This window comes from Haliotis rufescens, unplaced genomic scaffold (assembly GCF_023055435.1).
Source record: "Haliotis rufescens isolate VD_foot unplaced genomic scaffold, xgHalRufe1.0.p SCAF_7, whole genome shotgun sequence".
Taxonomy (NCBI): Eukaryota; Metazoa; Mollusca; class Gastropoda; order Lepetellida; family Haliotidae; genus Haliotis; species Haliotis rufescens.
The window spans coordinates 47,469,871-47,485,330 of NW_025964361.1; the positions used below are offsets into that span (position 1 = coordinate 47,469,871).

The 15,460-nt window shown below is 38.2% G+C and overlaps 2 protein-coding genes across 2 annotated transcripts in view; both read right to left on the minus strand.

The window, feature by feature from the left end:
• LOC124143720 (arachidonate 12-lipoxygenase, 12R-type-like) overlaps positions 1–15,460 on the minus strand; it is a 79,008-nt gene that overhangs the window by 28,952 nt on the left and 34,596 nt on the right. The window lies entirely within an intron of this gene.
• Positions 241–14,671, minus strand: LOC125376166. The gene is made up of 6 exons (XM_048388015.1): positions 14,422–14,671; positions 8,767–8,811; positions 6,280–6,450; positions 2,845–2,942; positions 2,608–2,729; positions 241–336 (listed from the first exon to the last, which is right to left on the minus strand). Exons 1-5 carry the CDS (start codon positions 14,584–14,586, stop codon positions 2,675–2,677), a joined length of 534 nt encoding a protein of 177 aa, XP_048243972.1. The 5' UTR covers positions 14,587–14,671; the 3' UTR covers positions 241–336; positions 2,608–2,674.

Consider the following 15,460-nt stretch of genomic DNA (forward strand, 5'->3'; position numbering starts at 1 on the left):
GGTGACGCTGCAGAAGACTCTGGGAAAGCAATATTTTATGTTCGCTTTATCGGGCACCTTTCATCCTTCCTTACAGCGGAACAGCGATCATGATCTGTTTCCGCCCCACATAATGCTATACACATCTATACATACCTCATCTATTTGTGTATTGTAGTAGTCGTCTTTTACTAATTAACGTATGTACATTTCGTGAAGCACGCTCGTTGGCTGAAGAACTGAGAATACGTCATGTATTACCGGGTTGTCTGGTCCTGGTTCCTGGAACAGCTGGATGGCGACTGGAAGCAGCTGGCCACTGTTGGTTCTGTACAGCAACAGGATCGGGGCACATACCTGTAGAGAGAGTGGAATGATTTCCAAATACAGAGTTTTAGTAAAATACAGTACTGTAGAATGTAAGTAATGTAACCTAGCCCTGCTTTCCCACAGCCACCAACGGATGCAGGACAAGACAACAGAGCTGGAAACAACCTCTTCACAGGTTGGTCTCAAGATCCATGAGGGCAAGACCAATATCCTCTTGATCAACATGAAAAGCGAGGACCTACTCATACTGCATGAAAGCGAGCTGGAAGAAGTGGAGGCCTTTACATATCTGGGCAGCATCATTGATAAGCAGGGAGGCACAGACGCAGACGTCAGAGCAAGAATCGGCAAGGCAAGGACAGCATACTTGCAGCTGAAGAACATATGGAGCTCCAAGGTGGTATCGAGTAGCACGAAAATCAGGCTGTTCAACTCTGGCTCTGGATTGACTCGGAAAACGTTGAAGAATGAATCTACGTCAGAAATGGAGACTATCCCGGGTTCAGAACACATTTGAATTACTGAAGATAACATTTAATCTTGATCTTGACGACATGATTCAACTATTTTGTTATTATAATACTATATACTATTATGAATAATAAAGATACACTTAGAAAATGTGAGACTCTTATGTTCATCTGGTTAGCGCGCAACCCGTCATCTTTGGGAAGAAACTGTATATAGAAATCACTTGCCACCTTTTTTCCTACCTCCCGAACCCACCAGATAATTTATAGAAGACGTAACGGTTTCAGATTCATATGGGGAAGTAAACCGGACAAGGTGAAAAGAGATTAACAAATGTGTAGCGTCAAAGATGGAGGTTTAAATATAGCAAAATATAGGAAATAATACAAGCACAAACAATTTCATTGATAAATAGATTCTACGCAGAGGTCATCAAAAGGAGACGAACTTTTTTCAAACAACATATTATAAACTTGGATCTTCGAATATATTCGAAAGTTAATGTGAAAACATTCTATATTGTGACCTTCTTTCTGCCTAGTGGAACTTCACTTCTTGCTCAGAGAATGCCAACATTGAAAATATGAAAATAACTTCGCCAAAAAAACCATTTTAATTAATAGAAATGCATACTATATATAAGTAGAATGAGAAAGGGGTACGTTATGTGAATGACCTGCTCAGGCATCAGGCCAATTGTATCATATAATAAGTCTAAGTTTTTTATTAAATGTCAAAGCAAGATTTTGTGTAATATAGGGGGATAATAAGTTCAATCACAAAATTGTGTTCCGCAAATAATACGAAATAAGAAAACCTAAAAACACAAGAAAATCCTGTCCAATCTTACACTTTGAAGTGACTACTTTAACAACCCAAGGGTAGCCAGTTTAACTAGAGAGAGGGGGTTAGTTATATCATAATCCCCCGTCACGAGATGAGAGAAACATCATATTTCAATCGACACATGGAATATCCTATTTATTATATACTTTTTGTGTAGTTGTCTACCAGAAAATTAAATTATTTCATTACAAATGTAAAACCTTTAAACGTAAATTATCCCTATCCAACACACAGGGACCGTCACCACCCCTTGTATTTGCGACTTAAAAGTAGTTTCCTGTTTGCAAAATCTTTAAAAAAATAAACAAAAGTATAAAGTGATATTTAGGGTCTCGAAAATTCTTTATCATACATTAAGATACGATTATATACAAAATCAACTTTAATAAAAATATATTTTTGAAAACCGTTAGGACCCCGCTGTTGCCAGTGTTGAAAGCGAAAGAATACACGCTGGTCAAGTAACAAAAATGGGGCTTTGCGAAACGAACAGTCTCGATTGACGATTTAAATGAGAAATTTACAGTTTATAAGGAAACACTTTCGAGGGAATAACAAACGGCAAGAAGTGATATTAACTCCATAACGATCTGTCATTATTTTGCCTTGTCAATGTGGACCTAAAGTAAAACGAACGTCAACAGTTTGTGTACGGGCTAGTCATTTACGACAATCATCGATCCCAATTGCGTGGATCGATGCTCATGATATTAATCACAGGATTGTCTGGTCCAGACTCGATTATTTACAGACAGCCATCATATAGCTGGAATATTGCTGAGTTAAACAACAAACCAACCAACCAACACTTACGACAAAGGGAGGCAATATTAAGGGGAGGTAACTCTTGTTTGACAAGAGCTCCGTCAAGGTGTTATGTTCACTGCAGTGAAATATCAAGTGATATGTTCACTGCAATGACAATATCACTTTTCTCAACTTCGGAAATCTTTCACACTGATGTATATAATATGAACTTACAGTATAGTCCTTCTTGTGAGGGATGTCTTCCAGTATTCTCAAGTCGCAATAAAACAACTTCCCATCTTCAAGAGCCACCTCTTTCCCCGAAAGGCGTCAGGTCAATGTCCTCGACAGCTAACCTGAACGATACACTCATGATTAAGATTCGGTATCAAGTTATTGTCTCCAAACGCTGAAACAGGTCGATTAATTAAGTCCTTGATAACTTCGTGACTGTTTGACAATTTAACTTACCTGTCTGGGATTCGTTTGCAGTGATGGATCAAGTTGGGACAGGGACCCGCGAGCCTTTGATAAGCAAAAAACCAGTCTTCCTTCCAAAATGCAATGGCCTGAAAGCATTACAATAATCTAGATATGTTATATATCCTCAGGCCTAATAAAAGTAACAAACTCAGGCTCCAACATAAATTAGAAACAGTATCATGAACAAGCCTCTAGTGCATGCAAGCTTGACTAACTGTATTATTAACAAGTTCTAGTCACCTGCATACACGAAGAACCAGAGCACAAAAGCTTTAGGCACCTGCATACACGAAGAACCATAGAATAAAAAGCTCTAGACATACATGAAGAACCATACCATTAACAAGTTTTAGGCACCTGTATACACACAGAACCAAAGAATAAACAAGCTTTAGGCACCTGTATACACGAAGAACATAAGAATAAACAAGCTTTAGGCACCTGCATACACGAAGAACCATATGATAAACAAGCTTTAGGCAACAGCATACACGAAGAACCAAAGAATAAACAAGCTTTAGGCACCTGTATACACAAAAGAACCATATGATAAACAAGCTTTAGGCACCTGTATACACGAAGAACCATAGAATAAACAAGCTTTAGGCACCTGCATACACGAAGAACCATATGATAAACAAGCTTTAGGCACCTGCATACACGAAGAACCAAAGAATAAACAAGCTTTAGGCACCTGTATACACAAAAGAACCATATGATAAACAAGCTTTAGGCACCTGCATACACGAGGAACCATAGCATAAACAAGCTTTAGGCACCTGCATACACGAGGAACCATAGCATAAACAAGCTTTAGGCACCTGCATACACGAAGAACCATATGATAAACACGTTTTAGGCACCTGCATACACGAAGAACAAAAGAATAAACTAGCTTGAAGCACCTGCATACACGAAGAACCATATGATAAACAAGTTTTAAGCAACTGTATACACGAAAAACCATATGAAAAACAAGCTTTAGGCACCTGCATACACGAAGAACCAAAGAATAAACAAGCTTTAGGCACCTGTATACACAAAAGAACCATATGATAAACAAGCTTTAGGCACCTGTATACACGAAGAACCATAGAATAAACAAGCTTTAGGCACCTGCATACATGAAGAACCATATGATAAACAAGCTTTAGGCACCTGCATACACGAAGAACCAAAGAATAAACAAGCTTTAGGCACCTGCATACATGAAGAACCATAGAATAAACAAGCTTTAGGCACCTGCATACATGAAGAACCATATGATAAACAAGCTTTAGGCACCTGCTTACATGAAGAACCATATGATAAACAAGCTTTAGGCACCTGCATACACGAAGAACCAAAGAATAAACAAGCTTTAGGCACCTGCATACATGAAGAACCAAAGAATAAACAAGCTTTAGGCACCTGCATACATGAAGAACCATATGATAAACAAGCTTTAGGCACCTGCATACATGAAGAACCATATGATAAACAAGCTTTAGGCACCTGCATACACGAAGAACCAAAGAATAAACAAGCTTTAGGCACCTGTATACACAAAAGAACCATATGAGAAACAAGCTTTAGGCACCTGCATACACGAGGAACCATAGAATAAACAAGCTTCAGGCACCTGCATACACGAAGAACCAAAGAATAAACAAGCTTTAGGCACCTGTATACACAAAAGAACCATATGATAAACAAGCTTTAGGCACCTGTATACACGAAGAACCATAGAATAAACAAGCTTTAGGCACCTGCATACATGAAGAACCATATGATAAACAAGCTTTAGGCACCTGCATACACGAAGAACCAAAGAATAAACAAGCTTTAGGCACCTGCATACATGAAGAACCATAGAATAAACAAGCTTTAGGCACCTGCATACACGAAGAACCATAGAATAAACAAGCTTTAGGCACCTGCATACATGAAGAACCATATGATAAACAAGCTTTAGGCACCTGCATACACGAAGAACCAAAGAATAAACAAGCTTTAGGCACCTGTATACACAAAAGAACCATATGAGAAACAAGCTTTAGGCACCTGCATACACGAGGAACCATAGCATAAACAAGCTTTAGGCACCTGCATACACGAAGAACCAAAGAATAAACAAGCTTTAGGCACCTGTATACACAAAAGAACCATATGATAAACAAGCTTTAGGCACCTGTATACACGAAGAACCATAGAATAAACAAGCTTTAGGCACCTGCATACATGAAGAACCATATGATAAACAAGCTTTAGGCACCTGCATACACGAAGAACCAAAGAATAAACAAGCTTTAGGCACCTGCATACATGAAGAACCATAGAATAAACAAGCTTTAGGCACCTGCATACATGAAGAACCATATGATAAACAAGCTTTAGGCACCTGCATACATGAAGAACCATATGATAAACAAGCTTTAGGCACCTGCATACGTGAAGAACCAAAGAATAAACAAGCTTTAGGCACCTGCATACATGAAGAACCATAGAATAAACAAGCTTTAGGCACCTGCATACATGAAGAACCATATGATAAACAAGCTTTAGGCACCTGCATACATGAAGAACCATATGATAAACAAGCTTTAGGCACCTGCATACACGAAGAACCAAAGAATAAACAAGCTTTAGGCACCTGTATACACAAAAGAACCATATGAGATACAAGCTTTAGGCACCTGCATACACGAGGAACCATAGCATAAACAAGCTTTAGGCACCTGCATACACGAGGAACCATAGCATAAACAAACTTTAGGCACCTGCATACACGAAGAACCATATGATAAACACGTTTTAGGCACCTGCATACACGAAGAACCATATGATAAACAAGTTTTAAGCAACTGTATACACGAAGAACCATATGATAAGCACGTTTTAGGCACCTGCATACACGAAGAACCAAAGAATAAATAAGCTTTAGGCACCTGCATACACAAAAGAACTATATGATAAACAAGCTTTAGGCACCTGCATACACGAAGAACCATAGAATAAACAAGTTTTAGGCACCTGCATACACGATAACCAAAGAATAAACAAGCTTTAAGCACCTGCCTACACGGAGAACCAAAGAATAAACAAGCTTTAAGCACCTGCCTACACGGAGAACCAAAGAATAAACAAGCACCCAGGCACCCACGTACATGAAGATTCATACCATTAACAAGTTTTAGGCACGTGTATACACAAAGAAGCAAAGAATAAACAAGCTTCAACACCTTTTTTTAACCATATGATAAACAAGCTTGAGGCCCCTGTATACGCGAAGAACCACATCATAACCATGCCTCTGAATGGGTTATGATCTGACCTTTTACCCGAAGAACATTATAACTAAACAGGTCTTTGGTGTTGCTATGCATGAAGACACACATCATAAATAGGTATTGTGCCTATCGTCCCTTCAGTCATCAAACCTACATATTTTGGTTCGGGATAGTCGGGTTCTTTGTAAAGCTGCTTCAGTTCATCAAGGTAGCTCAGCTTCGCTTTCCAAGGCATTATCAGTTGCTTAAACCATCGTATCAAATCCGACAACCACACTTGTATTGTCCCAAATAGGAGGAGAGCTGCTTTCCAGACAAAGAACACCTTAAATCAACAAAAGGAAGAAATCAAATCACTGTGGTGCTATGTAGTATGTGTACAATTGTACATTCATTCAAATCACTGTGGTGCTATGTGGTATGTGTATAATTGTACATTCATTCAAATCGCTGCTGTGCTATGTTGTATGTGTATAATTGTACACTCATTCAAATCACTGTGGTGCTATGTAGTATGTGTACAATTGTACATTCATTCAAATCACTGTGGTGCTATGTAGTATGTGTATAATTGTACATTCATTCAAATCACTGTTGTGCTATGTAGAATGTGTATAATTGTACATTCATTCAAATCGCTGCTGTGCTATGTTGTATATGTATAATTGTACACTCATTCAAATCACTGTTGTGCTATGTAGTATGAGTACAATTGTACACTCATTCAAATCACTGTTGTGCTATGTAGTATGAGTACAATTGTACATTCATTCAAATCACTGTGGTGCTATGTAGTATGTGTAGTATTGTACATTCATTCAAATCACTGTGGTGCTATGCAGAATGTGTATAATTGTACATTCATTCAAATCGCTGCTGTGCTATGTTGGATGTGTATAATTGTACACTCATTCAAATCACTGTTGTGCTATGTAGTATGAGTACAATTGTACATTCATTCAAATCACTGTGGTGCTATGTAGTATGTGTATAATTTGAAATATATTCCTTCAAAAAACTTTGGTGCTATGTCGTATGTGTATAATCTCACATTGATTGAAATCACTGTTGTGCTATGTAGTATGTGTATAATTGTACATTCATTCAAATCACTGTGGTGCTATGCAGAATGTGTATAATTTTTACAGTCATTCAAGTCACTGTTCTGCTATGTTGTATATGTATAATTGTACATTCATTCAAATCACTGTGGTGCTATGTAGTATGTGTATAATTGTACATTTATTCAAATCACTGTGGTGCTATGTAGTGTGTGTACAATTGTACATTCATTCAAATCACTGTGGTGCTATGTAGAATGTGTATAATTGTACATTCATTCAAGTCACTGTGGTGCTATGTAGTATGTGTATTATTGTACATTTATTCAAATCACTGTGGTGCTATGTAGTGTGTGTACAATTGTACATTCATTCAAATCACTGTGGTGCTATGTAGTATGTGTATAATTGTACATTTATTCAAATCACTGTGGTGCTATGTAGTGTGTGTATTATTGTACATTCATTCAAATCGCTGCTGTGCTATGTAGAATGTGTATAATTGTACATTCATTCAAATCACTGTGGTGCTATGTAGTATGTGTACAATTGTACATTCATTCAAATCGCTGCTGTGCTATGTAGAATGTGTATAATTGTACATTCATTCGAATCACTGTGGTGCTATGTAGTATGTGTATTATTGTACATTTATTCAAATCACTGTGGTGCTATGTAGTGTGTGTACAATTGTACATTCATTCAAATCACTGTGGTGCTATGTAGTATGTGTATTATTGTACATTCATTCAAATCACTGTGGTGGTATGTAGTATGTGTATTATTGTACATTCATTCAAATCACTGTGGTGCTATGTAGAATGTGTATAATTGTACATTCATTCAAATCGCTGCTGTGCTATGTAGTATGTGTATTATTGTACACTCATTCAAATCACTGTGGTGCTATGTAGTATGTGTACAATTGTACATTCATCAAAATCACTGTGGTGCTATGCAGAATGTGTATAATTTTACATTCATTCAAATCACTGTGGGTCTATGTAGTATGTGTACAATTGTACATTTATTCAAATCACTGTTGTGCTATGTAGTATGAGTACAATTGTACATTCATTCCAATCACTGTGGTGCTATGTAGTATGTGTACAATTGTACATTCATTCAAATCACTGTGGTGCTATGTAGTATGCGTATAATTTTACATTCATTCAAATCACTGTGGTGCTATGTAGTATGTGTATAATTGTACATTCATTCAAATCACTCTTGTGCTATATAGTATGTGTATAATTGTACATTCATTCAAATCACTGTGGTGCTATGCAGAATGTGTACAATTATACATTCATTCAAATCACTGTTGTGGTATGTAGTATGTTTATAATATCACATTAATTCAAATCACTGGAGTGCTATGTAGTATCTATAATTTAATATTCTTTCTTATGACTGTGATGCTATATGGTATGTGTATTGCTTTACTTTCATTCAAATCAATGTTGTGCTACGCAGAATGTGTACAATTGTACACTATTTCTAAACACTGTGGTACTTGTATTATCTTACATTTACAAGCCGTGTACCTTTGAACTTAGGCTTATAATAAGGCAACTCACTTTATAGCGACATGAAAAGTCCTTCTCAGGCGGCAGGTTCAGTACCTAATTAGGAAAAAAGAAGTTATACGTATGTCTACAGTGAGCGACTGAGTTTAACGGGGCAGTATCTCATTTATATCAAGGCTCGGCTCATGTGTGTGTGGGGGGTGGGGGTGGGGTGGGGGTGGGGGAGTGGCGGCATGGGTATGGTGCTGATAAAAAAAAAGGATGTACTGGTCTTGGGGCGAACAAGGAAAGCGACTCTAACAACTGAAGCTACTGTGCCACTCGTGACTCCCAGGTGTCTGAGAGAAGCAAGGTACAATATTACACAGCCGCATCAAGGCCAGGTGGTGTAAGGAAGGCCGACTGGCTGCTGATATCAATGGGTGGACTGACCCGGCGGGTCGCTCTTAAAAGATAGTAGATTGACAAAGGACTGCTGATATCAATGGGTGGACTGACCCGGCGGGTCGCTCTTAAAAGATAGTAGATTGACAAAGGACTGTTGATATCAATGGGTGGACTGAGGAGTCGAGGCTGCTCGTATCAAGAGGTTGGGCATGCCTGGCCAGGTGGCTGATACGAGTACATACGGTTGGCCTGACTCAGGGACCCTGATCCCATAAAGAGGCAGACTGATAAACATGGGTGGACCGACCAGGCTAGGCGGACTGATAAACATGGGTGGACCGACCAGGCTAGGCACACTGATATAAATGGGTGGACTGTCAAGGCTAGGCGGACTGATATCAATGTGTGGACTGAAGAGGCTAGACAGACTGATATCAATGGGTGGACCGACAAGGCTAGAGAGACTGATATAAATGGGTGGACCGACAAGGCTAGGCAGACTGGTATCAATGGGTGGACCGACCAGGCTAGGCACACTGATATAAATGGGTGGACTGTCAAGGCTAGGCGGACTGATATCAATGGGTGGACTGTCAAGGCTAGAGAGACTGATATCAATGGGTGGACCGACAAGGCTAGAGAGACTGATATAAATGGGTGGACCGACAAGGCCAGGCAGACTGGTATAAATGGGTGGACCGACAAGGCCAGGCAGACTGGTATAAATGGGTGGAATGACAAGGCTAGGCAGACTGATATAAATGGGTGAACTGACAAGGCTGGGCAGACTGATATAAATCAGTTCAAAATGTGAAAAACTGGAGGATTCTGTTACAGAATTACATTGAGATATAAACACCATGAAACAGATCATGATACAATGTATTCTCCTCACAAAATGTTAAGCAACAAGTATTATTTTCTGTGCAACATTCTCATCAGTGTTGAATGCCATCCATTGAGAACAAATTCAGGCAGGAGAATTACCTACGAATACTCGACTTAAAGCCTGTTCCATGTAGATTTTCCTGATAACACTGATAACATCGCCTGAACACAACCACCCTCAAAACACACATGCAAAATGCACGACATGCATGTTTTACACATTTCACCCATGCACCCTGATTGCTTAAAAACTGCAAGCAAGGGCAATTTGTCGACATTAACACTTTAGACATGGCTAGGCGCCACTTGACGCCAAAGGAGGTTGCTCAGATTGTTGGAATGGTACAGGGGGGTCTCACCCAAACTGCTGTTGCCAATCATTTTAATGTTCACCGCAGTGTCATCTCAAGGGCGATAACTCGATACCATCAAACTGGACTAATGGCAGAGAGACCACGCACAGGTCGTCAAAGGGTGAGGACCGGTATTTAGCAACCCATCCCGGAGAAACAGGTTTACAACGGCCAAATCTCTCCAGAATGACCTTCAGAGAGTTGCAGGAAACAGAGTCTCAACACAGACAGTAAGAAACAGACTTCACGCTCAGGATCTGAGGTCCAGACGACCAGTACGACGTATCCCACTGCCTGCACACCATCGTCAACAGAGACTTGCTTGGGCCAATCAAGGCCGTAACTGGAGGGTCAATCGCAGGCGTAACGTTCTCTTCACAGACGAGTCAAGATTCTGCCTTGACTTCAACGATGGTACGGCACGTGTGTGGAGAAACCGTAATGAATATTACTATTACTAAATAGTTATAAATAAATTTGGTCAGATGCTGCTAGATATGTTGTATACATTTCAGTTGTTCACTGTCAATGGGAGAGTGTATGGTTATTTCTTTGGAGAATGTATCTATTGTCGAAACCAAGGTGCGAGCGTTTATGATCATTTTATATGTTCTCCCGATTTGTTTCATTATATTAACATGTTGAATATTGGAGATCGTCTAGAATCTGATCATGTACCTTTGGAATTGACTTGTAAGTTCCCTCATATGAATCAAACATATATAACAAATTAAAACATAAGGGTGTCACTAAGAGTGTGTGTGTGTGTGTTGGGTTTAACGCCGCTTTTAACATTATTCCAGTTATATCACGGCGTGTCAGCTTATTGAGGGAGGAAAGCCTGAAGTGATGCAGGTCTAAGACGTTTACCACTTCGGTGAAACCCACGAGCACGGGTATGGTGCTGACAAACCTAGAAACATGATCGGGGAGAACCGGGATTCGAACCCACAATCATAGGTTTCTGGCCTGCCCAAGGGACGCAACTCTGCACAGCGAATTGCGGCGCCTTAGACGACTGGGCCACCCGTGCCCCGGTGTCACTAAGAGGAAACTAATATGGAATGACGAATTTTCGAACAATTTTCTGAGCAAGCTACAAGAAAGTATAACATATTTTAAACAGTAACTTCTCGATAAACTTGATAATCATATTGAGGGGGCATTTGATGAGTTTGTTGAAATTATGCTTCAGCATCTTGTATGAGAAAAGAATTAAAACTGAACATGGATAAAAAATAATAGTTTTAAAACTGGGTGTAGAATTGCAAGACGTAACGCCCGCAAAGGGCTACGAAGATTTAGATCTACTCGTACTAGTCTTGACAGAAAGAAATATTGCGAAAGTAGGAATAGATACAAAAATTGCTGATTTCAAAACTCAAATTTGATATGCGTAGACATAGATAAGACAAACTGAAAAAATGTCTATTAACAACCCTTCTGCGTTCTGGAAACAAATACGATCTCTCAACAACAGATCTTCTGCTACAGATAACAAATCAAAATCGCAGTGGCATAGTCATTTTAAGAAGGGTTTTTTTCAAATGATACAAAATTCACTACGGCAATTGATGAAATGCAAAATAATATTAGTGAATGCTTAATGGATGTTGATAAAGTTATGCTACATTTACCCATTGTTGGAAACGAAATAATAGATGCGATACATCACCTCAAAAAGGGAAAAGCAGCTGGTCATCATGTTATAGTTATCGAAATGTTGAAGTGTTCCAATAAGTTATTTGAAAACGGAGTTTTCCCCAACAATTGGTCATGTTCTATAATAATCCCCATGCATAAAAAAGGAGACAGGACTGACCAGATAATTACAGATCTATTTCATTAATGAGCATATTAGAAAAGTATTTACTACAATATTAAACAATAGAATTTCTGAATGGGCGAGCCTCATTCTGAATGCCTCAGAGCATATATTTACACTTTATGCACTTATTCAAGAAACCTTGTTACTACGCAAGCATAAATTGTATGTAGCATTTGAAGATTTCAAAAAGGCTTTTGATTCTGTTAATCGCTTTAAGCTATGGACATGTCTATGAAACGTTGGTTTAGGTGGGAAAATGTTTACTATTCTAAAATCAATGTATTCTAATGTGAGAAGATCATGTGTTCGTTGTGGGGATGGTGTAACATATTTCTTGGATTGTCCTTTGGGCCTAACACAAGGCTGCATTTTGAGTCCGATCTTATTTTCATTTTCCAGTAATGAATTATATAAATTGTTTAATAGGCATTACCATATCCATAAAAGTGTGTCTATCTTGTAATGAATTATATTACGAAAAAGCTGCCAAAGGTAAACATGGTATCCAACTATTTCCATATTTGAAAGAAAGATTAATGCTACTTTTCGCAGATGATGTTATTTAAGTATCAGATACTTTTGTTGGTCTAAAAAGGCAATTAAATATTTTAAGTACATACACGAAAGAATGGACATTATCAGTAAATTTGGAGAAAATAAAATAAAATTGTGATCTTAAAAAAAGGTGGTCCATTGGCGTCGAAAGAAATGTGGTCATTCGATGGTCAGTTAGTCAATATAGCAGATCACTATTCATATTTAGGAATCTTGTTCTCACACACAATGAATTGGAAAAAAAGTGCTTTCGTATTGTCCTTGCGTGCAAAGAAAGTGTAATGGCTATTGCTCATTAACTTGTAACGATGTCACCTTATATCTTCTTTAAGTTTTTTATGCCCAGATACAACCTATTTTATTGTTTGCTTTGAAAGTATGAGGATTTCAACGTTACGACTGTTCAGGGAAGGTTCACTTACTAGCATGAAAAATGTTTGCTTGTTTTGGATCTGCTACACCAAATTGTATGGTTTATGGTGAATGTGGTAGATACCCATTATATATTAACTCTCAGATTAGATGTTTAAAATACTGATTTCTAATCCTTCATACGCATGAACAACGTCTCCCTAATTTAGCTTTATAACATGCTTCTACATTTAGATAACATGGGAAAGAATACTTGGATATCTCATGTAAGAAATCTTTTATTTTCCCATGGTTTTGGTTTTATATGGCTATGTCAGTCAATTGGAAATGTAAATATGTTTCTTAATGAATTTCGAAATCGTTCCATAACTATGATCTACCAAGAAAGGCATTCCTACTTTAAGGAATAGTTCACGTTTTGAATATTACAAAACTTTCAAGACTTTACTTCAACCAGAAATATATTTATCAGTACTCACTGCGGAAAACCTAAGAACACATTTAATTAAATATCGACTTAGTTTACTAGACCTATTTGTAAATGAAGGAAGAAAACTGTCCACTGAAAAAATGAAAAGAATTTGTCCATTATGTACTCTAGAGATAGAAAATGAAATTCATTTTAAGTTTGTCTGTAGATTTTACAATGATCTTCTAAAGAAATATATAATAGATTATCTAATGGCCTTATGTCATTTGTAGTTATTCTGACGACAAAGAACGAATCTAATGTATTAAATCTTTCTCTTTATATTAAGCATACTTTAGCCAAAAGAAATGAATAAATCAAACAACGTGTATATCCCAATGTGTAACAGTTATAATTGTATCTACATGCGTAACTCTTTCTTGTATATAGGCAGGAGGCCTTTTGTACGATAAATATCTTTTAACTTTTACTTTGACTTTGACACGGCCATGCTGCTCGTATAACAAAGAGGTTGGACAGACCAGGCGAGGCTGCTGAACAAAGAGATTGGACTGGGCTGAGCAGTGTTCCTGGCAATTGTTTTTTCAATCGAGAGCAGAGAAACCTACTTAGAATGAATGAATGATGTTTATTCTCGTAAATCACGGCAGTGATACAGAGATGTAATTGGATACAGGAGTTAGATACACTAGGAGAAAACATGTCAGTGGAACATTTCCATACATGATCTTATATAACTCGCCAGTTTTAATAGAATTGGCTTATAAGTAATGGACATCAAATGAGAAAATGTATGGCAGAAGGATAGATACAGTAGTATTGAGGCAAAAACTTGTTTCTAATTTCTGAGAGTTTTGGACATTCTAATAAAAAGTACATTCTTAAGAACCTACCTTAATCGGCAATTCCTTGTCGGAGTTGTCAATTTCATACAGCACTCTTGCCCCGTCCAACATCTGCAGCCTGCTGGTTCTCTGGGGGTCATTTTGAGGAAGTGATGTGTTATCGTCGTGTCTCACTTCATTATGTTGTTGCTGCCGCCGCATTACTGCACCCATCTTAACCAGACTGTCTTACTGACACGGGCAGTATACGGGGTTGCTTTATATACCCGTCACTGCATTTCAACATCCGTTTCATTCCTGAAGAACGCCAAACCACATGAAGCATATTTTATAACAATTTGAAACTTAACCACCGAGCATGTTTGACACATGTGTGACAAGTCCTTGATATATTTCTGGGGAGTTACTAAATGCTCTCATGAAAATAGGTTTTCAAGGTGAAGGTTATAATGTCATCGTATTACAAGGAGTATAAAAAAAGCGTTGTACATCCTGGTTAATAGATAGGAATGTGCATGCGTTAAATAGGAGTATCAGTTATACGCTGTATGACGTCTATTGCGTGTTTGTTATTTGTCATCACGCAGTGGTAATTCGTGTATCTGAAACTTGAAACCAAGACACAGTATTAAAAAGCTCATCAAAGTGATACGCATGTGGTGCATGTCTAGGGAGCTTTCAAGATATACAAATAACTACATCTGTAAAAAGAGGCTGATGTACACCCTGGATGGTAAAATATAACAAAGAAAAAAAACATTTGAAAGATTGAATCTGAATCTCTCTCGTTCTCTCTATTTCGGGTGGATGATTCGATTCTCCACTTGGGTACAATACTCGAAGCTCATATTCTGGTGATATTGTTAACTGCGGCGTACAATCCAACTCACTCACTCTCCCTATTTCACCCTCGTCTCTGTGTCTTTCCCTCTCTCTCTCTTTGTGTCCATCACCACTTCTAGCCTTCTTTCTCTCACGCCATTGTCGTTCCATGTATATAGGCATTTATGTGCTTAGTGCTTATGTGCTTAGTGCCTGTGTTGCGGGTTATCAAAACTGTCAACATTCTCGCGACTGATTACAACTT

Excerpts from the sequence above, each read along its gene's own strand:
- LOC125376166 (XM_048388015.1), bottom strand. The coding sequence starts at position 14,586 with ATGGGTGCAGTAATGCGGCGGCAGCAACAACATAATGAAGTGAGACAC. Across the intron at positions 6,451-8,766 it reads ACTTTTCATGTCGCTATAAA|GTGTTCTTTGTCTGGAAAGC; the intron begins GTGAGTTGCCTT and ends TGTTGATTTAAG. Across the intron at positions 2,730-2,844 it reads TGCAAACGAATCCCAGACAG|GTTAGCTGTCGAGGACATTG; the intron begins GTAAGTTAAATT and ends TGTATCGTTCAG.